Below are 22,166 nucleotides of genomic sequence, written 5' to 3' on the forward strand. Positions count from 1 at the left end.
CCCGCACCCAGAGCCGCCGGCCTGGGGGTGCTTCGGCACCTGCACCCAGCCCAGGGGGGCTCCGTGGGGGCCCGGCAGACCGCAGCGGGGCTCCGACATGGAGCCGAGCCCTCTGCCCGTTCGGGAGACGCCAAGCGCGGCTTGCTCGGGGTTGGGTTTCCTTTCTGTCCCCGACCTGTCGCAACCTGCGGGGAGGCAGCAGCCGCCGGCGGGGCGAGGGCGGGGGGGCTGTGACCCCAAAGCTCCGATTCGGGGCTGCAGTCCCTGGTGGGACAGCAGGGACGGGGTGGCCGGAGCCACACGGCCCCGCGTGAGTCAGCAGCGTCGGCGTCACATGGGGAGGCCGGTTGAGCCGGGCAGGAAGGGTGTGCGGAGGCGGGCGCAGCTGGGCTTTAAAAGTCCTCGCGGGGACGGGTTCGCCTCCATGCCACCCCACCGTCCCCATGGCCCCTGCGGTGCCGCTGGCTCTCCTGGCGCTGGTGACTCTGCTGGCCCCGGGGCTTGGGGTGGCCTTTCCCGGCTGTGACTACCCGGCCCACCTCTGGTGCAGCTCGTGGGAGATCGCCGTCGCCTGTCAGGTCAGAGCCGCCGGTGCCAGGGCTGCCCTGGCCACCCGCCCGTGCTGGCAGCCCACGCAGGGCAGGGCCACCCGGCACGCGGGGATATGTCCCACCGAAACGGCACGCGCGGGGCGGGGTGCCCGCCTGGCGAGCGGGGCTGGGGTGTGCGGGGACGGCGTCCGGGCATCGCCCGGCTGCGGTACCTGGTGCAAGTGCCAGCTCTGAGCATCCCCGCAGCACAGGCTGGCACGCCGCAGGGATGCTCGGAGCCCCCGTGCCGCGCTGGCACCACGGCACTGCCCGGCATCCCCGGGGAAGCGCCATGCTACAGCCAGACCCCAACCCCAGCCCTTCCCCAGGCGCTGCTGGCATTTCTGCTTTTTCAGCATAAAACAGCTTTTCAGCTTAATTCACCCTGAACATCCCCGGACGGTGACACCGCTGCGACGGCGGCTCCGGCAGCGCCCTGCAAGCCCCGTGGGGCTGCAGCCACCACCCGGCAGTGGGTGCTGGGCTATACCCCCACCCAGGCATGTGCCAGCCCCACCGGATATGGTTTCCCCAAAAATATTTTGGGGAAGTTCCCGTGGAAAGCCCCAGCGCTGCGTGCCGGCAGCACACAGGATCCTGAGGCCACAGGAGGCCCCTGGCCGCTCTCACTTCCCTCACAGCCCTGCACACCCTCATCCTCCTCCTGCCCCACATCCCAGGAGCTTTGCCCCATCCCCTGCAAACATCAGGGGCGGGAGGGGGGGGGGTGCAGCCGTACCCCACCCACGCACCCCGAAACCTTCCCGCACACAGGCGGAGAGCCGCTGCGCCAACCTCTCGCGCCCGGCGGCCGCACCCGTGGAGCTGAGCCTGTACTACGAGAGCCTGTGCCCGGCGTGCCGCGAGTTCCTGGTCAAGGAGCTCTTCACCACCTGGCTGCTGCTGCCTGCCCAGGCCCTGAGCATCACCCTGGTGCCCTACGGCAACGCCGAGGTAGGAGCTGGCCGGAGCCGGTGCCGCGGGCGCTCGGCCCAGTGCTGCCAGCCCCGCTCAGACCGGTTGGTCCTGCAGGAGAAGAACGTCAGTGGGAAGTGGCACTTCCAGTGCCAGCACGGCCCGGAGGAGTGTTTGGGCAACATGATCGAGGTGATGGTGACGGTCCCTGTCCCCGTGGCGCCGGCATGGGAGGGTCCGGTGGCCCCTCACCGCCCGCCCTGTCCCTGTAGACCTGCCTGATGCACGAGGCCAAGAACTTCAGCACCTACTTCCCCGTCATCTTCTGCCTGGAGTCGGGCGGCTCCGTCACCAAGAACCTGGCGGCCGTACGTCCCCCTCCCCGTCCCCTGCGCCCCGCCGCGGGGACGTCGCCATCCCCCTGACCTCCCTCTCTGCGTGTGTCCCCCCCTTCTCCCCAGCAGTGCCTGCAGGTCTACGCCCCGCAGCTGGACGGGGGCCGCATCGTCGCCTGCGTGCAGGGGGACATGGGGGCCGCCCTGATGCACCGCAACGCCCAGCTGACAGAGGCGCTCGACCCCCCGCACCAATACGTCCCCTGGATCGTCGTCAACGGGGTACGGCAGGGCGGGGGGAACCGGGGTGCCGGGGCACCGAGGGGACCCCCCCTGACCAGCCCCATCTCCCCCCCCACAGAAGCACACGGACGAGCTGCAGGCGCAGGCCGAGGCCTCGCTGCTGGGGCTGATCTGCCGCCTCTACCAGGTGGGACGGGGGTCCGGGGAGGGCCGGCGGGGCTGGGGGACGCGTCCCCGTCCCCGCCGGGGCTCTACCGGCCGCTCTCTGGCAGGGGGAGAAGCCCCAAGCCTGTGGGGGCTCGGGGGCCCCGAAGGCCGCGGCTGGCTGCAGGCGCTGAGGGTCGGCGTGGGAGCAGCGAGCAAGCGGCGAATAAAAAGGACGGTTTTGTGGAAAATAAAAACAAAAAAACAACCAAGAGGCTCCGGAGTGGTGGTGGTGGTCGGGGGGGGGGGGGGAGTGGGGAGGGGGCGGCTTTGCCCTGCCGCGGGGCAGGGGGAGAGCGGGAGCCGGGCCCCGGGGCGCCGGGCCTGGCCCCTCCGGGCCCCGCGGAAACGCTGCTGCCTCGGTAGGTGTCATGGCGGCCGCCTGCGCCTCGGTAGGTGTCATGGCGGCCGCCTGTGCCTCGGTAGGTGTCATGGCGGCCGCCTGTGCCTCGGTAGGTGTCATGGCGGACACCGGAAGCGGAAGGCGCCCCGTCACGGGAAGCGCCCCTTCTTCCGCGTGCCGGTGGCGGAAGCGCGCGGCGGTGAGCGCGGGGGGGGAGTTGGTGTGGGGACGGGGGCGGGGGACTGGGGAACTGGGGGTCCGGGACGGGTCAATGGGGGAACTGGGAGCACAGGGTAATTGGGGGGGGTGTCCAGGAGGGAGAAGTGGGGGGACTGGGAGGACTGGGGACACAGGAGAGGGAACTGGGAGGGTACAGCAGTGCTAACTGGGGGAACTGGGGGAACTGGGAGGGTACAGCAGTGCTAATGGGGGAACTGGGGAGCACAGCAGGGATAACTGGGGGACATGGGGAACTGGGAGGATACAGCAGTGCTAACTGGGGGAACTGGGGGGCACAGTATGGATAACTGGGGGGGGACTGGGAGGGTACAGCAGTGCTAACTGGAGGGAACTGGGATTGTACAGCAGTGCTAACTGGGAGAGTACAGCAGTGCTAATGGGGGAACTGGGGAGCACAGCAGGGATAACTGGGGGGAACTGGGAAGGTACAGCAGTGCTAACTGGGGAACTGGGAGGATACAGCAGTGCTAGTGGGGGGAACTGGGATTGTACAGCAGTGCTAACTGGGGGAACTGGGAGAGTACAGCAGTGCTAATGGGAGAACTGGGGAGCACAGCATGGATAACTGGGGGGAACTGGGAGGGTACAGCAGTGCTAACTGGGGGAACTGGGAGGGTACAGCAGTGCTAATGGGGGAACTGGGGAGCACAGCATGGATAACTGGGGGACACAGGAGCGACTGGGGAGGCAGGGGGTGACGGGAGGCGTTACACCAGGGGTAACTGGGGGGACTGGGTGTGGGGGCTCCGTCCCCCCTGACCCCACGGCAGGGCCGGGGCCGTCTGCCCGCAGGATGCTGGCGCGGGGCCGGCAGCTCCTGCGCTGTTGGAAGCCGCTCTTCGCCGGCCGCCTGCTGCTGCTGACCAACACGGCGAGCTGCGGCGCGCTGCTGGCCACCGGCGACGTGCTGCAGCAGGCCTGGCACCGCCGGCGGCACCCGGATGCCGAACCCCAGGTGGCCCGCACAGGTGACAACCCAGGGGGGACACACGCACACGAACCGGGGCGGGGGGGGGGTGATGATGCAGGGCAGCCTCCGGCATCGTTAAATCCATGCTCGTTATCACGGAGAGGGTGGAATCGGGGTCGCGTTCCCTGGCCCTACACAAAGCCCCGCTCCCTTTGTGCCTTCCCCAGAGCCGGATCCGCTTTCGGGGGCGGGGGGGGGGTCACATAAATAATTCACCGGTCGCCGGGGCGGTGTTGTGTTGCAGGGCGCATGTTCGTCGTCGGCTGCAGCATGGGCCCGCTGATGCACTACTGGTACCTCTGGCTGGACGCTGCCTTCCCGGCGCGGGGCATGCGGGGGCTGAAAACCGTCCTGAAGAAAGTCCTCATCGACCAGCTGGTGGCATCGCCCGTCCTGGGCGCCTGGTATTTCTTCGGTACGCGGCAGCACCCGCCTCGTGTCGGTGTCACTGAGAATTGAGCGTGGCCCACGCTGCCGGTGACGCGTTATGGCGCGTGGGTGCCGGCGTGGCGCCCGTCACCCTCCCTTGGTGGGGCGGATGTGGGTTTCCTGGGGCTCCCTCCCTCCGGCTGGTGCCGGCGCTGCCCTTCCCTCCCACGGTGAGGGGTTTTTTGGTATTTTTTCAATGTCCGGCATGGCCGAGACGGCAATTCCCATCCACGCTCCCCAGCGTGGAGCCTTGTGGGCGCTCCCAGCCCCACTGACGTCCGTCTGTCCCCGCAGGCATGGGCACGCTGGAGGGCCAGTCTCTGGAGGAGAGCTGGGAGGAGCTGAAGGATAAATTTTGGGAGTTTTACAAGGTAAATACACCCCCCCGAGCTCTCCCTCCCACCCCTGCTGCGGACTGGGCTCCGGTGGGAGCGCCTGGCTGCTCTTTCCTCTCGGCAGGCTGACTGGTGCATCTGGCCGGCGGCTCAGCTCATGAATTTCCTCTTCGTCCCGCCCAAGTACCGGGTGGTTTACATCAATGTGATCACGCTAGGCTGGGACACCTACCTCTCCTACCTCAAACACAGGGTGAGCGCCGGCACCACGGTGCCATGCAGCCGTGCCTCGCTGCCGCGGCCAGCCGGGCTCACATCTCTCCCATTTTCTAGCCTGGCAGCCCCCCGAGCACCGAGCACGACTTGCCATGCAAGAACCGGCGCGGTGGTGGGATGTAAAGAGCCAGCTGCTCTCAGCGACTGCGACGTTTTCGGAGGTTCCTGCCCACGGCGAGCGGTTTTCTGGGCATTGCGGCGGACGCGGCTCAATCCACCCAACGAACGTGATGGCTGGAGACCACTGCAACCGCCGTCCGCAGCTCGCCGCAGCCTGTGCCCATCTTGATTAACTCAGCTACTCATTGCAATGATGGGTTGGGGTATTTTTAACGAATCTCGTGTCACAGGATGTAAAGCAATTTCTTTTTGTATTCTTCCACAGAGCCCACGGTGCCGGGGCAGGGAGGAGACGCTGCAGCTACACTTTGCCTCCGGCGCCCTGGGGAAGGTCCCCAGCGCTCTCCGGGTTGCTACAGCTTTTTTTCCCCTTCTCCAGGGCAAGGCTGGCCCCTTGCTCCCCTCCAACACCCCACCACCCTCCTCTGCCCTTCTGCAGAGCCAGCAACTCAGGTCCCTACCTCGCTCCCGCTTCGGCTGCCGGACAGAGGGATGCCGCCCCGCTGCTCTCAGCGCAGCTCCTTAGCCCTTTCCCTGCTGCTTTTTGTCTTGCGGCCGAAGGGAGAAGCCACTCGGCTCCCACCGCTCGCTGCCTCGGCTCCCTTTCGCTCCACCTTGCACCCACCTCCCCCGTGCCACGCGTGGGCTCTGCTGGGCTGGGTTGCAGCCACCCGGTTTTTATAAAAATAGCGGTGCGATCACTGCCGCCTGCTCACCACCGGGTTTGACAGCAGCAGAATCGCTACGGATGCGGTTGGGGGTTTTTAAGGCAAAAATTTTTGCAGGGTTTGGACCACAGCTCCCCCTCTCCTCCCAGCCCTGCAGCTCCCTGCGCAAGATGGACGCTCACTCCAGAACCTGGGAACTTACTTATTTCCAGCATTGATGAAAATTGCCTAAATGTGATTATTTTTTTTTTCCTAAAGCTTAAAGCTGTGCCTTACTAAGGGCTCTGTCCTCGTCCCTCCTGCCACACACCCCCGGGGGGGCCAGCAGCCCTCCCACGGCAGCAAGCCAAGCTGCCGAGCCACAGCGGGAGCCATTTGGTGAATGCTAATTAAGAAACCAGATCATTTCTGCTCCTCTCCGGCAACGAGCTCGACAGCGCAGGGCCGAGCAGAGCCGAGGTTATCGACACCGAGCAGAGGGACCGTCCCGCTGCCCCCTCTCCGCTTGCAATGACCCCGAGGAACGGGTGATCAGCATTGATTTATTTCTTCTCAACATTTCTTTAATACAGTGATTTTTAGGAAATTGTACTCTTTTGACACTTTTGACATTTGTACAGTACAGTGTAACTCTTCCATAAGTAAACTTCACAAAAAATAGGAAAGGGGAAGGGGGGGGAAAGACGGTATCACAGTCGGGGGGGGGAAATCTGTAAAATAAAGACACAGCGCTCCGAGAAAAATAAATAGAGGGCAGCAAGACCTCCGGGTCCGTCATCGCTACAGGAATATCCACTTATTCACAGTCTCCACAGAAGCACAGTACTACAGGAACACACGAGGAGCCAAAGGCCCTGCAGCAAATTAGCAATGCTCCTCCGAGCCCTGCTTGCCCCCCCCCCAAGAGCCAAAACCTGGGGCTCTGCAAAGGTCCCTGTCCCTGAACCGGGGCTAATTTGCTACAGCTTGCTTGGCTGGCCTCGCTCATGTATTTTTTTTTTTTTTAAACCTTTAAATAATAGATTTATTTTTTTTTTTAAAAGTGATATTCACAAGCAAGGTTACCACACTGAGAAAAAAATAAAAAATAAAAATAAATGCACCAACACGGCCACAGCACAGCAGGTCACGCGCACAGCGTCACTTCCTACGCCTATTTACAAGGAGTTTTTCTTATGTACAAGGAGGAAGACGGTGGGAGCATAAATTAGCATCTATTTATACAAATAAACAAGAGTTAGGAAATATCCATCCATGGGGGGGGAGAGCCAGGTGCAAAGAAGCCCCAGGAGCTCTTTTGGGCAAGCGGGACCTCCGCCAGGCTCGGGAGGGGGACGCAGGGAGAGCCTCAGCCAGGACGTGGGGTTTTGGGGTCCCATCGTGGCCCCCACCCCCACCCCGGGCAGGGGGCCCGTCCTTGCTCCCCGGGGAGGGACGGGACCGGGGGTGACGGGAGCTGGTGGTGGTGAGCAGAGAAAATAATATTTCTCGGAGAGTGGGGGCTCGTGGAATGATTAAAAGCAGAACGGGGGGAGTTTTCTACCAGCCCAGGCTTAAAAATAAATTAAGGGAAGGGGGGGGCGCAGCCTAAATGAATTTGGGGTGGGGGGAGGCTCCTAGAGGGGCCGCAGCCCTTTCGGAGGTATCAGCAGCAAAAGCCCCCTCGGGACCCCCAAGAAGAGGGCCCCGGGGGGCCACGGGGGGTGCACTGACCGATTTGGGGGGGCGTGGAGGGGGGGCTGGCCCTAGCAGGCACAGTCCTGGTGCGGGGGGGCCTGCTGGTCCGTGAGCTGGGGACCCTGCTTGGCGCCGGTGACCGCCGGGTCGGCCGTGTCCAGCGACTCCGACATCTTCTCGCAGATGATGTCCACCAGCCGCTCGAAGGTCTGCTTGACGTTGATGTTGTCCTTGGCGCTGGCCTCAAAAAATTCAAAACCTGGGGGATGGACGGACGGACGGACACACGACATCAGGGCTGCAAACCCCCACCCCGCTGCAGCCCCGCATCCATCCACCCAACATCGGAAACCTTTTTTCCAGCTCTTCCTCCCCTCGTTAAATATTGAAAGGCCGCGTGTGCCGCACGCCCGGACCACCCGGCTGCAACCTGCACCCACCCAGGGACCCCCCAATTTTCCCCCCCTACCCAGGGGTACCCAATTTCCCCCCCCCCCCAGCACCTCTCGGCAGCTGGCAGCGGGTTTATGGGGCTGTAATAGAAACCGGCATCGCACCCTGGAGCTCGCGGCTTAATTACACCTTTTTTTTTTCGTTAGGTGACAAGCCGCCGCCGCTATTGAAGCTGAAGAATTACAGCGAGGGAATTAAGCCCCTAATTAAATTATTTGTGGGAAGATGGCTGCACCAGGGTGGCTCCCCCCCCCCCGCTCACCCAGGTGCTCGGCGAGCTGGCGGCCCTTCTCCGAGGAGACGACGCGCTCGTCCTCCATGTCACACTTGTTCCCCACCAGCAGGACCTGGGCGTTGTCCCAGGAGTAGGTCTTGATCTGGGTGGACCTTCAGGGAAGGCAAAGAGGGAAATCACACGGTGGGGGCAGAGCACGGCGCTGGGGGGATGCCCGTGAGGGGGGGGATGACACACGGTTGGGAGGGGGTCCCCGGAGCCCACCCAGACGCTCACCAGTCCTGCACGGCGTTGAAGGACTCCTCGTTGGTGATGTCGTACATCAGGATGAAGCCCATTGCGCCGCGGTAGTAGGCGGTGGTGATGGTGCGGTACCGTTCCTGGCCGGCCGTGTCCTGCGGGGTTGGGGGGGGGGGGGCGGGGGAGCGGCACGTCACCCCCGGGAACATGGGGACACCGGCGGCTCGCAGGGTCCAGCCACCCCTTGGGGCACTCCGGGGAACAGCGGGGTCCCCAGGGACACGTCCCTCCCCACCAGTGGCGCAGCCCAGCCGGGGCTGGCGGCACCCCCGGCATCACCCCTGGCGCTTCCAGCCCCGGCGAACGGCAGAGCAGCCCCACACCAACCACCCCCCCACCGTGCCACGCACCCCCGCGCCAGCGTGGGCACTGGCCGGGACCCCCGGGGGTCTCACCCAGATCTGCAGCTTGATGCGTTTGTCGTTCCGGTAGATGGTCTTGACCTTGAAGTCGATGCCGACGGTGCTGACAAAGGCGGGTGTGAAGGAGTCGTCGGCGTACCGGAAGAGGAAGGAGGTTTTCCCCACGCTGCTGTTGCCGATGATCAGGATCTTGAACATGTAGTCGAAGTTCTGGTCCGAGGATTCCTTCTGCCCATAGCGGGAGTCGGTAGCGGACGCCATCTGCAAGGCGGAGGAGAGGCCGTGACGGGGACTGCGTGGGGACGGCCGGGGCGGCGGTTGCAAACTCACGCGATGCCGGGCCCCAGCTGGCATCGGCGCCGCGGTCCGGCGCTGTTTCCCACCGGTGCAGGCGCGGTTAAGTCATATTTTGATTCGGGATGGGCAAGCATCACCGAGGGCGAGGTGCGCCGCCAGCAGCGGGGTCGCTCGGCCCTGAAGGGCTCTGCCAGGCCGGCTCCCGTCACCCCCCAACGCAGGCACCCCGAGAAGGTGCCCGCAGCAAACGTGGGGCACGTGGACCCCGGTGTTTGGTGTCACGGGGGGGTCCGGGACCCTGGCAGGGGTGCAGCTGGCAGCCAGGGTGCTGCAGCCTCCCCTGCATCTCCCCCGCAAAATGGCACCTGCAGCGGTGCCCCCGCACGCCGTGCCCAGCCCGGCCGCTGTTCCAGCAGCACAGCGCGGTGCTGGGGGGTGCTGCGGGGAGGGTGCTCAGCGCTGCGGGGGGGGGAGTGATGGGTGCACAGAGGTGGGTGCTCGCCCGGGGCTGCAGGGCGGTGCAGCACGCTGCAGGTGCAAGGCGCTGCAGGGCGGAGCGCGGGGATGCCGGGCAGTGGGTGCTGCGGAGAGCGGGGTGCTGCGGGGGGGGGGCAGGGTGCTGCAGGGTGCTGCGGGGGGCAGTGCAGGGTGCTGGAGGGAGGAGGGGCTCAGCCCCTGCCCCTCCCCACAGGCCCGAGCCCGGTGCACCCGGCCGCTCCCCGCCTCACCCCGGTGCACCGAGAGACGCCCCCCCACACCGCTCCTGCAGCGCGGAGCGCGACCCCCCGCTGCATCCCCCCACCCCCCAGTCGCCATCCCGCCGGCGGGCGACCACCCCCTCCCCGAGCAGCGCCCGCCCGCCCCTCCTTGCCCCCGGCGCGGTGCAGCCGCCGGTGCCGGTACCGGGGGGAACCGGGGGGGCGGGGTGGGGGGGGCGCGGGGGCGCGCGCTCACCTCCAGCCCGCGCTCGCGCCGCCGCCTCCTCCTGCAGCAACTGCAGCAGCGGCGCGCGCCGCCCCGGCGGTTGCAGAGCCCGGATGACGTCGCCGCGGGAGGAGGGCGGGGCGAGGCATGTAAATGAGCGCACGACGTCAGCAGACGAGCCCCGGGAGGGAGCGCTGATTGGTCCGGCAGTGCGTTGTGATGGGCAGCCGGAGGGTGCCACGCCGGGTGGGGCGGGGAAGGGGGAGGAGCCCCCCTCCCGGCGCGGTGGTGGGCGCCGCCCCCCCCCCCCTCGCAGCGCGCAGTGGTGCGGTCCGGCGGCGCCCCAGGAGCTGGGGGCTGAACCATCCGCGCCCCGGGCGGGGGGCGCGGGGCGGATCATTTCCGCTCGGGGGGGGGGCGAGCCCTCACAGCCTCCCCTGTCACGACATGACCTCCTATCGCGACGGCCAGCGCGGCCCGCGGTCCCCCTCAGGCCTGCAGCCACGGGCAGCCTGACCCCATCCCCAGACAGGGACACCTGGCCCTGAGGTGAGGCCCGGTGCTCCCGGTGCTCCCAGGGCCCGGCCCAGCTGGGGCAGGGGGCGCAGGTGGGCGGCCATGTCCTGCCCGGGCCCCTGCGTCCTCCCTCGCCCTGAGGCGATCGGCGGGGATTAGGGGGAGGCGGCATATGGCGGCCTCGCGGGAGGGAGCGGGGGCCCTGCCGGGAGCTCCACAGGCCCCGAGGCAGCGGCACTCCCCTGCCCGCCGGCCTTGTCCTCGCCCGGGCCTGCCTCTGCCCTGCCCGAAGGCCGGCAGGCCCCGGGAGCCTCCTAGGCTGGGCCCTGCCCTGCCCTGCCCTGCCCTGCCTGTGGCAGCGTGTTGGACGTTGGGGACTGCAGGGCCTGTGACCCGGTGCAGCTCCTCGCCACCGCGGGGACTCACCGAGGATGCCACGGCCCGTGGGAGGACGGAGCCGGACACCCCTGGCTCTCGGGGGCTCTGCCTGGAGCCTGCTGCCCACGGGTGGACACCGTCCGGGTGGGCACTGGAGCTGCCCGGCGGCAGCACCCACAACGGGGACACGGCCCGGAGCACCCCAGGACTGCACCGGCAGGCCGACACGGCACGACCGGGAGGCAGGGATGGATCCAGCCGCCGTGGGTGCTGCCCCTCACCTCCTCCGGGCATGGGCTCCACCACCCTCCTTGGTGCATGGATGCTGCAGCCCCTCAGCCAAGCGAAGGGGTGAAAAGGAGCTTTTTTAACCAGCTCCTGCCCTGCTCCCAGCCCGGCGGAGAACCCGGGGCCAGCTCCGAGTGCAGCATGAGGCCATTCAGGGAGCTCTGGGAGCACGGAGCCTCGTCTGGTCCCTATCAACCTGCTGGCACACAGCCCCTCTTCCACTGGGAGAGGTGGGGATGGCACAGAGCCACCCGCCAGCCGGTGCGGCTCCCGGCACTCCCGGCCAAGCCCTGGAAACCGGCTGGGCTGGGAAAGGAGCATCCGGCTCCTCGTGGCCCCGGTGCTGATGAGGGAGCACGGGACGGGCAGCGGGTGAGAGCTGGCGGGGCCCCGCATGCCAGGGCAGTGCCACGGGTGGGGACGTGTTTGCAGATATAAATCACCGCTGGGAGCAATGCGGAAGAGTGGAGGAACGGGCCCTGCGCCGCGCCAAGCCGGCGATTAAATATTTACCTTAGCCGGTTGTGTTTGCCAGTGATGGATCGACATTTCCAGGGAGGAGCTCGCTTTTGTTCAAATATGGAGCAGGGCCCTCCTAGGTTGCCCGGCAGGAGATGGGGCCACCAACCATGCCAGTCCCTGGGGATATTGGCCTGGCCGCCACGACCACGGCTCCCATGGCAGCGGCACGGTAAAGAAGCGCTTACAAGGCTCACATTTTGGGGGGAACAAACCAGGTTTAATCTCTGGAAGGTGAAGGAAGAAACCAGAAGGACCCCGGGGGCTGCCCTGGCCCCTGCGGAGCCGTGGGGGGGGGTCGATGGCACCCACCGGGGCCCGAAGTGCAAAGTACAACCGCAGCATTTCAAGTGCTGATCGCAGAGCGGAAACGCGTCTTTCTGCCACGGGAACGCGTGTGAGTGCACCTAGGTGAGGCGTGAATTAAAAAGTGAGCTACAAAAGGCTTTAAAAAGTGAACCTGTCCCCAAATAAATAAAGCGCTGACTCGTGCCCGTGCCGTGTCCCGGTGCCTGGCCGCACTGAGGTCCCTCGTGCTGGGGGCTGTCACCAGCCCCCTTCGCCCACCTCGCTGTCCTGCCGCAGGGCCGCTCTTCTGCGAGGGGCCACGCGGAGAGACGCCGAAATGCTTTTGGCTGTGCCTGGCCCCATGGGGGACCTCTTCCTGGAGCCCTGTGGGGCACGATGTCCCCAGGGCTGGGCTGGGACACGAGCACAGTGTCCCCAAGCCCTGTCTGAAGGGGACAGGGACCTTTCCCAGCAGCTGTGCACGTGGGAGCAGGGGGACAGTCACTGGGAGAGGGCGAGCGGCGTCCTCGTGCCCGTCGGGACCTGCCCGGCTGCCGCACGGGGACACGCTTTGGGTCCCTCCACGTCCCAGCGGCCACCCCGGTCACCGGGGTGCTCTCCACGGCCAGCCCACTGCCAGCCCTCCGCTGCCCCCAGCACTTGCCAGGGCAGCACCCAGTCCCACGTCCCCGCGGCAGCGAGGGGACCCACGGACCAGTGTCCCTACGTGCCCAGGGGCAGGAATGTGACGTTGCCCTCCGTGTCCAGGCACAGCCCCTGGCTGCCCTCGGGCCCCAGCACCGAGCGCCCGCTGCCACCGCCGTCCTTCGGCAGCGTCCCCTCCAGCGCCCGCCGGTTGTCCACGTCCCTGGGGTGGGTGACAGGCGAGTCCTGGTCCCTGGGGCCGGGTGACAGGTGCTCAGTGTCAGCCAACTCCGAGTCGTCTGTGGCTGGTGTCTTGGAGCCGCTGTTGTCCTCGTCCAAGGGGCTCTCGGCCCCCTCCAGCTCCGTGTCCAACTCACCCTCCTCCTCCTCCTCCAGCATCAGCTCGAACTGGAACTTGTCGGTGGTGGCGGGGGACACTCCGGGTCCCTCGGGTGGCGGGGATGGGCTGCGTGGGATCATGCTCTGGTACCATTCCCGGTTGTCCTCCAGCGTGTCCAGGATCTCCTGGGCATCGGGATGCACCAGGTCGGCCCACGTCTCCCACAGCGGGTGGGCGATGAAGTCGATGAAGCCCACCTGGGGGAAGGCAGAGTTGAGCCCCCAGCCCGACCCTGTGGCCCCCACCCCGGCCCCACGCCGCTGCCCCACCTGGGACTTCTCCACGGAGGCGGTGTGCTTGTCGCACATGGGGCTGATCTCCATCCCCTTCTCCCGCTCCCGGTCGCCTTGGCGGAAGAACTCCACCATGATGCGGTCGGTCCATTGCCGGTACAGCTCCAGCGGTTTCGTGGGGTTGCTGAGGTCGGCGCAGTGCACCATGTTCTGCAGGACCTGCGGACACAGCCACGACATCGCTTACCTAAAGTCCTTTGTCCCCCAGGGCCACCACCCCTGTGCTAGGAAGCCCCTTGGCCATGGCCAACCGGGGTTGGGAGGGGTGGTGGCACCAAACAGGACATCTCGGCAGCCCTGACCGGAGTCAGGACCAACGCCTGCGACGCCAGGAAGGTTTCCCCACCCGCATCGCCGCGCCCACCTGGATCCGGTCGGAGTAGTTGTCCAGCAGCAGCACTCCCAGGCTGGTCACCTTCTTGGTCTCCACCATGGTTTTCAAATCCGCCAGCAGATTCATGTGCTTGGACATGTCCGTGGCCAGCACCTGGGCAGGACAAGCCGGGAACGGGGCTCAGCTTGACCCCACCACAAAGCCCCCCAGCCCAGACCCCCCACCCTGGGGTGGTCCAGGTCCCCCCGTACCATGTCGATGACCATTTTGCGGAGTGACTGCCTCTGCTTCTTGCTCAGGTTTTGGAAGATGTCGCAGTTCTCCTCCTGGAGAAGCTTGAAGCCCACGGCCAGGTGGTGGTTCTCCAGCACCGAGGCGTCATTGTACATCAGCGCCAGCTCCGAGTCTGCAAGACGGCACCGGTCATCTCAGGGCCGGTGGTCCCCCATGCCCCCCCAGCTCCATCCCTGCACCCCGGCTCACTGGTGTTGATGAGGAACTGGTTGGAGACCCCAGGATGGTCAACATCATGGATGGCGCTGGCGAAGATGGCAGCCATGATCTCCAGGTCCGTGAAGACAGCCTAGGAATGATGGAAAAAGGCATTGCAGATGTGTTATGGCCCCATCAGACACGCTTGGTGGCCTCAGTGGCCTTGGGTGACCAGGGCTCACCTCCAGCGCAGGCGTGGAGAGGAGGACATGGGTGGACTGAGCCACGTCAGCGGCATGGATGTTGTTGTGGTAGGCCACGTCGGCGTGGTAGTGGTCCTCCAGCGTCAGCATGTAGGTGATGAAGGTGTTGACAGGGATGCGGAAGGTCTTCATCAGGTCACGCTCCTGCAGGGAGGCGGGAGGTGGCTTGTCCCCATCCGGGCATGGGGACGGGGACATCCCGTTGGGATGCTCACCTGGAAGATGCTGTACATGATGACCGTTAGCGGGCGGTTGCCCGAGTACTCGGTGACTTTAAACACGTTCAGCCCCCACTTGTTGGTGTCCTCCAGCTCCTGGGGACCAGAGGGACAGAAGTCCATGCGGGGCCAGCGCCGGGGACCCCACGGCCATCGGGGTCACCCACGCTGGGGCCCACCTTGGCTAGCAACTCCTCCTGGTCCGTCTGCACCCCGAAGCGGGGGATGCCGGCGGCGGCAAGGCTGGAACCGTGCGTGAGCTTCCTGACGCCGCTGATCTGGGACATGGGACGCTTCCTCCGCTCCTTCTCCTTGTCCTTGGCCAGCGCCGAGGGGATCTCCACCTCATGCTGCTTGTCTGGGCCGGCACGGGGGGCCGTCAGCAGGGCGGGAGCCCAGTCCCCCCCTGCGGCATCTCCCCGGTCATGCGATGACGTCAGCTGGCGTGGATAACACCGCAACGCCACGGCGACGGGGGGGGCTGCATAGGGGATGCCCAGCAAGTTCCCTCACCCCCCCCTGCATGGGGCCACCCGCCTGTCGTGGGCCACAGGGACGGTCCCGACAGCCCCAGCGCACCCGTGTGCACCAGTATGCACCAGCATACACCAGTATGCACCAGTATACACCAGCGCTCCCAGCCAGGACAAAGACTGCGACACCCCCAAGGCAGCAAATCCCACGGGGACACCTGGGAGAGCCCCCCCCCCCTCCCCGCTCCCCCCCATTTAATTTCTTTGCAAGAAGCAAGCGGGGACCAGCCACTGGCACCGTCCCCACGGGCGGCCGGTGCCACGAGGTGCCACAGGATTCGTGCCCGGGTCCCTGCGGGTGCAAAGCCCGCCCTGCTGCCGGCAGAGAGGTGACACCGGGCCGTGTCCCCGGGGGGGGTCCTCACCCAGGAAGGTGCTGGAGATGTACTCGGAGACCTGGTTCCCCGAGCGGCTGGTCTCCGAGAGGTGCGTCAGCTCCCGGTTCAGCATCCTTTTGAACTGCGGGCAGCGGGCAGGGCTCAGCGGTGCGGGGGGCAGGCAGGACCCCCCCGGCTCTGCGGTGCAGGGGTCTCTGTGCCCCCCCGGGGTGATGGGGGGACTCCTTACCTTGTTGGAGGCCATCTCGCTGACCGAGTGCCTGGTCTGCAGCGTCTCCAGCTGGTCCAGGCACCAGTCCAGCTCCTCCAGGGTCTCCCGCGAGAGCTTCTGGTGGGCATCCTCTGCTGGGGGCACCCGCCGGCTTGGCAAGGGACCTGCCGGCAGCACGGCCACCCGGCACGGGGGCACGTGCGGGGTCCTGGCTGCGGTGCCCCGAGCCCCGGCGGGTGGCTGTGCCGCACCGAGCCCGGGGGCTCACCGGCTCGGCCGCTCAGATTCACCCCGGCGGTGAGCACGGGGTGACCGTCACCCCCCGAGCGGGGCGGCCAGGGGCATGGGGGGATGTGGGGGACTGGCCAGAGCCGGGGTCCAGGGTCAAGCATCCCCGGGCAGCGGGGCTCAGCCCCGTCACACCGTCCCCATCGCACGGCAGCCCCGGCACGCAGCGTTGCCACGCTGTCCCCACAGGGTGACAGCCAGCCCCGGGGCAGCCGGACTCCCGCGGGGCCCTGCTCGCCGCCGGGGTTTTATTAATGGAAGGTTTGACGTCAACGGGAGCCTTTCCACCGCCGCCGCAGCGGCACGAAGGGTGGCCAGGCGGGAGGAGCTGCCGAAAACCAGACATGGATCCCAAAGGGCAAAGCTGCCGCTCTGCCCCGGCCGGGGGGGCCTTGCTGCACCCCCCAGAGCCCAGCGGGACCCTTCCCCAGGGATATAGGGACAGCCAGCTCGCCCCAAAAGCATCCCCCCCATTTATCCCCCGGCACTCACCGGCGAGGCTGGCCTTGCTCCCGGAGGGCAGGCTGCTGCTCGACGCTCGCCTGCGAAACATGGGGGGCTGAGCGGCCAGGACCCCCAGGGTGGTGTCCCCCCGACCTTGCCATGGGTCGGAGCCCCCTACCCGGGCGAGATCCTCTCGCTCCCTGGCCCACGGCCGACTCACTTGATTCCGGCGCGGTCCTGGAGGTGGGTCAGGTTGCTCCGGACGGTGCGGAGGCTGGCCAGGACCTGGGGGGCGAGAGGGACACCTCACCTGGGGGGCGAGGGATCCCCCCGGGACACCCACCCCGGTGCTGGGGGTGCAGGGCCATGTCCCCTCCTCGCCGGGGCATGGGGACGGCACCTACCTGGGCGAAGGGCGTGACGATCATGTCTTCTCCATGCCTGAGGGAGCAAAGGGAGCGTGAGCCTCAGGGAGGGGACCAGGGGTCCCAGCGGGCTCGGAAGGGGGGGGACACTCACAGGTCGCTGGCGATGGAGGAGTTGCGGGACATGGCTTTCGGGGACAGGTCGTAGTCACTGTCGGAGCGGTAGAGGAAGGACTCGCGGCGCTGGCCGTGGGGAAAGGTGCCTTGCAGGACCAGCCCCGCGCCCGGGCTGGCCTGGGGGTCCAGGGTCCCCCTGCCTGGGGGGCCATTCTCCAGGTCGAAGCTGCGAGGGGAGAGGGGACAAGGCTGGCACGGGGCGGGTGGCCTGGGAACCTCAGCCCTCGGGTGCGGGGGCATAGCCCAGGGGATGCCGTCAGGTTTGCTGGGCTCTCTCTGCCGTCGTCCCACTCAGCCCAGCACGCCCCGGCTCGGTGGTCTCTGCGGTGACACCAGCCACCGCGCAGCCTGGCCCTGCCGGCTCCTTCACCCCTGTGCTGAGAACAGGCACAACTCAGTGCACGTGGAACTCCTCAGCACCCTGCCAGCACAGCGGGGTCTGGGACTGGGGACACCGGCTAGCGAAGGCAGGCTGTCCCATGTCACCCAGGTGGGACGGGACCCCCTGCCCTGAAGCCCCCGTCTCCAGAGACCCTGGGAAGGGCCAGCTCCTGCCTGTCCCGTCCCCTCCCTGTCTCCAGCACCACGGTCCCCGATCGTCCCAAGTCCTCGAAAGCCCCAAAGACTCCATCAGCCCCGGCTCGGGGCGCCACGTCCCACGGGGGGGATAGTGTCCCGGCCACGGCACGGAGCCAGGGGACGCCGAAGGACAGAAACCGCCGGGGAAGCCAAGCCCTGGCCCTCAGGGACACACTGGTGGTGGCCTGGGGACGCCCCAATCAGAGTCACCTGGCAGCCGTGTGGATCCATGGGGGGACAGGGGACAGGGACACAGGGACGGTGACCCTGCGGTCTCCCTGTGGTGGCCGCGGCCGCCTCACCCCCCCTCCTGCTCCGCTGGCCCCGGGGTCATGGGAAAGGCTGTGCGCGGGGACGCGGTGAGGGCCACCCGGCGCCTGTCCCCTCCCGCAGCCGCCACCACCGCGGGGACGGGGACGAGCCACCCCAGAGCACTGGGCAAACTGGGAAAGTGTGAGGGCCACTGGGGCCACCCCGTCCCCATCGCGCCACTGGTAGCCCAGCACCTACCCGATGCAGGAGTGCCTCCGGGATGGGCACCGGCTGCCCGGCAGCATCTCCCCGCTCCGGCAGCACCGCCGGCAGCCCCGGTCCCTGCGGTGTGGCTGTCCCCAGCAGTGGCAGCGCTGGCCAGGCACCGCGTCATGCCGTCCCGCAGCCCCTTGTTTTCCTGCCTCTGCTTCGCGTCCCCAATGGTACCGGGGACACAAAGCCGCATTGTGGCTCCGCCAGCCCCGCGGGTGATGCCCGCGTCTGTTCCTGGCCCTGTGCCACCACCTCTGACCCTGCTGCCACCCTAGGGGACAGCCCCGAGGGGCGGGGGACACACACACACACACAAGCCCCCGCCGTGGGGCTGGTGTGCCGAATTAAACCCCCTCGTTTCGGTGACGGGCTGTCGGCATTAATAACCGCCGAGCGGTGCCGGATGGCGGGGGGGCCGGGGGCCGCTATAAATAGATGCTGTTGCTGCTTGAGGAGGGATCTGCTGATCCCCACGGCGCCCACGCAGGTGGGGCTGGCACCCACTGGCACCCCGGGGCACGGGCAGGGGGGCACCCCAAAACAAACCCTATACAGCTCCAGTGGGGGGGGGGGGGCACTGAGGTGCCCGGCTGTGCCACGGTGGGTTGGTTTGGTGCCTTGCCATGCCGGGAAAAGCCTCTCTCCCGTCCCTGCCACGGCCCCCCCCGCCACGGGGCAGACGCCCGGGTCCTGCCTGGCCATCGCTGCAATGAGTGCGCCTGTGCTCAGCCATGCTCAGCCAGCGGCTCCCCCCCGCCCCGTGCCCGGCTCAGCCCCCGGCTGCGTGGTGACCCCCGCCGTGCCCTCCTCGTCCCCCATGTCCCTGTGGGCCCACAGCCCTGGGGACGTGCCACAGCATTGGGGGGGTCCACACTGACCCCGTCCCGCCGGCGCAGCCTCCTCCTGCCCACCCGGGGCCAAGCGTGGCCCCTCACCGGGGACCCACCAGCGTCCCCCCCTTACCAGAGGGGATGCGCCACGGTGAAGCGCCGCTGCAGGCGGATGCTCTGGTTCATCAGGAGCTTCCTGAAGAGGATGGGGGAATTGCGGGGGGAATTGCGGGGGGACGCTGCCGGCGAAGCCCCTGGCGAGCAGCACGCGGTGGGCAGCATGGCACAGCTCAGGGACCCCCGGCGCGACGGCGGCGGTGACGGCGAGGCCACGCTGCCCGCCAGTGCGGAGCAGGAAGCGCGCGGCTGTCCCAGCCCTGGCCCCGGCGGCCCCGGGAAACTTTCCATCCCCCTCCCGCCCGCGCCTGGGAAATTAAACAACTGTCTGGCTCCAGCAGCCGGCACATGGAGCGGGTCCCCCCTGGCTGCGCTGGCCCAACGTGCGCCCGGCTGCCTGGGCATGTGGCCCCTCGCTGGCCCCGTGCCACCGGCCACACTGCTGTCCCCGAGGCAGCAGCTGCTCCCGCAAAGGCAGGGGTGCTCTGCCAGGACGCACGGCAAAATGCCACGCTGGGCCCTGAGCAGCCATGACATATGGAGCGGCCGTGCCACGGTGCCACCAAGGGACATGGCTGAGCCTGGAGCATCCTGGAGACTCGGTGTGGACACGCCATGGTGCCACCAAGGGACACAGCCAAACCTGGAGCATCCTGGACACACAGCACAGATGTGCCATGGTGCCACCAAGGGACACAGCCGAGCCTGGAGCATCCTGGGCACATGGTGTGGCCGTGCCACGGTGCCACCAAGGGACACGGCCAAGCCTGGAGCATCCTGGGCACATGGTGTGGCCGTGCCATGGTGCCACCAAGGGACACGGCCAAGCCTGGAGCATGCGGATCCTGGACATGCGGTGTGGACACTCCACGGTGCCACCAAGTGACATGTCTGAGCCTGGAGCATCCTGGACACACGGTGTGGCCGTGCCACGGTGCCACCAAGGGACCTGTGAAAGCCAAACGCGCCCCGGGGCTCACATCATGCCCCCAGCCCCTCCTCACTGCCCAGCGTGGGGCCGTGCCCAGTGGGGACAGGGAGGAGCAGGATGAGGCCCAGCCGGTGGCAGTGGCACCCGTGGGGGCCGGTGGCTGTGGGAGATGGCGCCCGCCCAGCAGCACCTGCGGGGACCCCGAAACCCAGCGGAGGGGGGTCCTGGTGGAGGGGTCCCCCCTCACTTCCAAGGGCCTGTGAGCATGATCATGGGGACATCAGGGCAGAAGGACGCTGGGACAGAGAGACACCAGGGGACATTGGGGTGGGGGCAGAGCCGCCCGCCCCCGGCTGCCTGGCAGCCAGCAGCCCCTGGGACAGCCAAAGCGAGACCGGCTGCAGGACAGCCAGTCCCCGTCCCCAGGACAGCCAGTCCCTGTCCCCTCCCGGGCTGCGGCTGTCCCTGCCGGACACGTGTCCGTGCAGAGGGTGGACAGCGAGTGACACCGGAGCCAGGTCCCTCGGTCGTGCCAGCCCCATGCTGTCCCCGAGCTGGGGACAGGCACGGGGGAGGGGAATGGCCCAAAAATAACCCTGCAGCAGCGCGGCTGGGGCCGAGCCACAGCGGGAGGGACCGAGGTCACCTCCGGGCAGGGCCAGGCCAGCCCTGCGGTGGCACCCAGCTGGGACAGGGGATGGGGACAAGGGGGCGGTGAGGAGGACGAGGACAGGGATGGGTGATGGGGATGGGAGCGATGGGGATGGAGGTGGCGGAGACGGGGTGATGGGGACGGAGGTGGCGGGGATGGGGACAGGGTGGTGGGGACGGAGGCGATAGGGACAGGGGTGACGGGGACAGACGGTGATTGGGACGGACATCCCGGGGCCGGAGCAGCGGGGACGGTGACAGAAGGGTTTGTCCCAAGCCCAGCGGCCGCTGGCACCGGGTGCTCCGCCGGTGCCGGTGCCCGTGCCCCGGGGCCGCTGTCCGCCCGCCGGTGCTGAAACCGGGAGCGGCACCGACGGCAGCGCCCTGTCCGGTAACCCCATCCCGGTGCCACCGGGGCGAGCAAAGCCCGTCCCTCCCCCGTTTCGCTCTTACCGGGGCGGCTCGGACTCGTCGCCGCTGCTGGGGCCGCTCTCCTCGATGGTGAAGACCACCCGGGCGCCCTCGGGCTCGGGGCCGCGGGCCCCCTCCGCCAACCGGCAGCCCAGCGGCGGCAGCAACGGGCTCCCGGAGAAACGCCGGCGGACGGCGCCCACCGCCGCTCCCGGTCCCGACGGGGCGGCTTCGGCGGCGTCACGGCAGCGCTACGGGGAAACGGGGCGGCGGTGAGGGGCGCGGGTACCGGTACCGGGGAGCTCTGCGGGGCGCTGCTCCCGGGGCGCTGCCCGGTGTCCGTGTGTGTCGTGTCCCCCCCCCCCCGCCGTACGGGGGTCCCTCCCACGGGGCAGCCCCCCCCCCATCACCGGGCGCCGGTAGCGCGCGGGCGCCCCCTGCCGGGCACGGTGCCGCACCGCACCCCGGGGAGCACCGGCGGAGGGGCGGGGAGGCACGGGGCCAAGGGCACAGCCGGTGCACCGGGAGCGGCTCGGCCCGCAGCGCACGGAGCCGCTGGGACACCCCCACCCCCGCCGCCACCGGAGGAGGGGACCCCCGCCCCCCCCCGCCCCGCCTCCCCCGGGACCCCGCCGGAAAAACCCCCGGAGCCGGCGCGCAATTACGCAGAGGTGAATAATAATTAACAGCCCATTACGGGGATAATTAACTCCCGCTGAGCGTCGCCATCCCGGTTATTGCTGCCCGGGGGCCCGGCGCTGGGACGCTCGTACCGGGGACACCCCCTCCCGGGGACACCCCCTCGCCCCCCCCTCCGGTGTCCCCCGGTCCCGGTCCCGGTCTCACCTCCGCGCCGAGGAAGGGCAGCGCCGTCCGGCTCCGTCGCATCGCCGTCCCTGCGGAGAGGAGCTCCGGGAGCCGCGGCCGGTGGGGGCTCGGCGGCGGCGGCGGGACCCCCCCCCGGGCCGGGGCCGCCCAGGGGCCGGGACACGCGGGTTCCTCCCGGCCGTGATTTATGGGCGCCGCGTCTCGGCCGTGGCGGCTGCCCGGGCTCGGCCCCTGCCTCGGGTTTCAGGGCACCCCCCCAGCACACACACCCCCACACCCCCCACACCCCCCTCCCACTCCCCGGTGCCCCCGAGGGCTGGACGAGGACGGGCCACCCCCGGGGGACGTGGGCCCGAGGCCACGGGGATGGCCCTTGGCCCGCAGCACCCGCCAAGCCGTGAGCCCGTGAGCCCGCCAGCGCCGCGTTAATGATCAACCACGAGCACCC

General features: G+C 68.0%; 4 protein-coding genes across 8 annotated transcripts; 2 read left to right on the forward strand and 2 right to left on the reverse strand.

Annotated features, from left to right (window-relative positions):
- The first annotated feature begins 316 nt into the window (after window positions 1-316).
- IFI30 (IFI30 lysosomal thiol reductase) lies at window positions 317-2,493 on the forward strand. The gene is made up of 7 exons (XM_072845092.1): window positions 317-578; window positions 1,365-1,544; window positions 1,623-1,697; window positions 1,778-1,873; window positions 1,970-2,122; window positions 2,202-2,270; window positions 2,356-2,493. Exons 1-7 carry the CDS (start codon window positions 444-446, stop codon window positions 2,419-2,421), a joined length of 774 nt encoding a protein of 257 aa, XP_072701193.1. The 5' UTR covers window positions 317-443; the 3' UTR covers window positions 2,422-2,493.
- Window positions 2,494-2,795: 302 nt separating this feature from the next.
- MPV17L2 (MPV17 mitochondrial inner membrane protein like 2) lies at window positions 2,796-6,259 on the forward strand. Of its 4 annotated transcripts, XM_072845173.1 has the most exons (6): window positions 2,796-2,829; window positions 3,641-3,838; window positions 4,085-4,255; window positions 4,564-4,640; window positions 4,729-4,857; window positions 4,938-6,259. In XM_072845173.1, exons 2-6 carry the CDS (start codon window positions 3,664-3,666, stop codon window positions 5,001-5,003), a joined length of 618 nt encoding a protein of 205 aa, XP_072701274.1. In that variant the 5' UTR covers window positions 2,796-2,829; window positions 3,641-3,663; the 3' UTR covers window positions 5,004-6,259. The 4 variants fall into 4 exon arrangements, with proteins under 4 accessions (XP_072701274.1, XP_072701273.1, XP_072701275.1 ...); XM_072845172.1 differs by lacking the exon at window positions 2,796-2,829 and having other exon boundaries at window positions 3,183-3,838; window positions 5,927-6,259; XM_072845171.1 differs by lacking the exon at window positions 2,796-2,829 and having other exon boundaries at window positions 3,186-3,838.
- Window positions 6,260-6,283: 24 nt separating this feature from the next.
- RAB3A (RAB3A, member RAS oncogene family) lies at window positions 6,284-10,025 on the reverse strand. Its single transcript, XM_072845176.1, has 5 exons — window positions 9,947-10,025; window positions 8,729-8,956; window positions 8,310-8,428; window positions 8,061-8,185; window positions 6,284-7,604 (listed from the first exon to the last, which is right to left on the reverse strand). The coding sequence occupies exons 2-5, from the start codon at window positions 8,954-8,956 to the stop codon at window positions 7,414-7,416; spliced, it is 663 nt and encodes a 220-aa protein (XP_072701277.1). The 5' UTR covers window positions 9,947-10,025; the 3' UTR covers window positions 6,284-7,413.
- Window positions 10,026-11,838: 1,813 nt separating this feature from the next.
- Window positions 11,839-19,188, reverse strand: PDE4C (phosphodiesterase 4C). Of its 2 annotated transcripts, none has more exons than XM_072845170.1 (15): window positions 18,914-19,188; window positions 16,824-17,012; window positions 16,709-16,745; window positions 16,525-16,589; window positions 16,353-16,402; window positions 15,591-15,703; window positions 15,389-15,482; window positions 14,670-14,848; window positions 14,488-14,586; window positions 14,252-14,416; window positions 14,061-14,160; window positions 13,829-13,983; window positions 13,608-13,730; window positions 13,220-13,402; window positions 11,839-13,147 (listed from the first exon to the last, which is right to left on the reverse strand). In XM_072845170.1, the coding sequence occupies exons 1-15, from the start codon at window positions 19,186-19,188 to the stop codon at window positions 12,629-12,631; spliced, it is 2,346 nt and encodes a 781-aa protein (XP_072701271.1). In that variant the 3' UTR covers window positions 11,839-12,628. The 2 variants fall into 2 exon arrangements, with proteins under 2 accessions (XP_072701271.1, XP_072701270.1); XM_072845169.1 differs by having other exon boundaries at window positions 15,591-15,706.
- Window positions 19,189-22,166: the final 2,978 nt, after the last annotated feature.

This window comes from Ciconia boyciana, chromosome 24, assembly GCF_034638445.1.
Source record: "Ciconia boyciana chromosome 24, ASM3463844v1, whole genome shotgun sequence".
Taxonomy (NCBI): Eukaryota; Metazoa; Chordata; class Aves; order Ciconiiformes; family Ciconiidae; genus Ciconia; species Ciconia boyciana.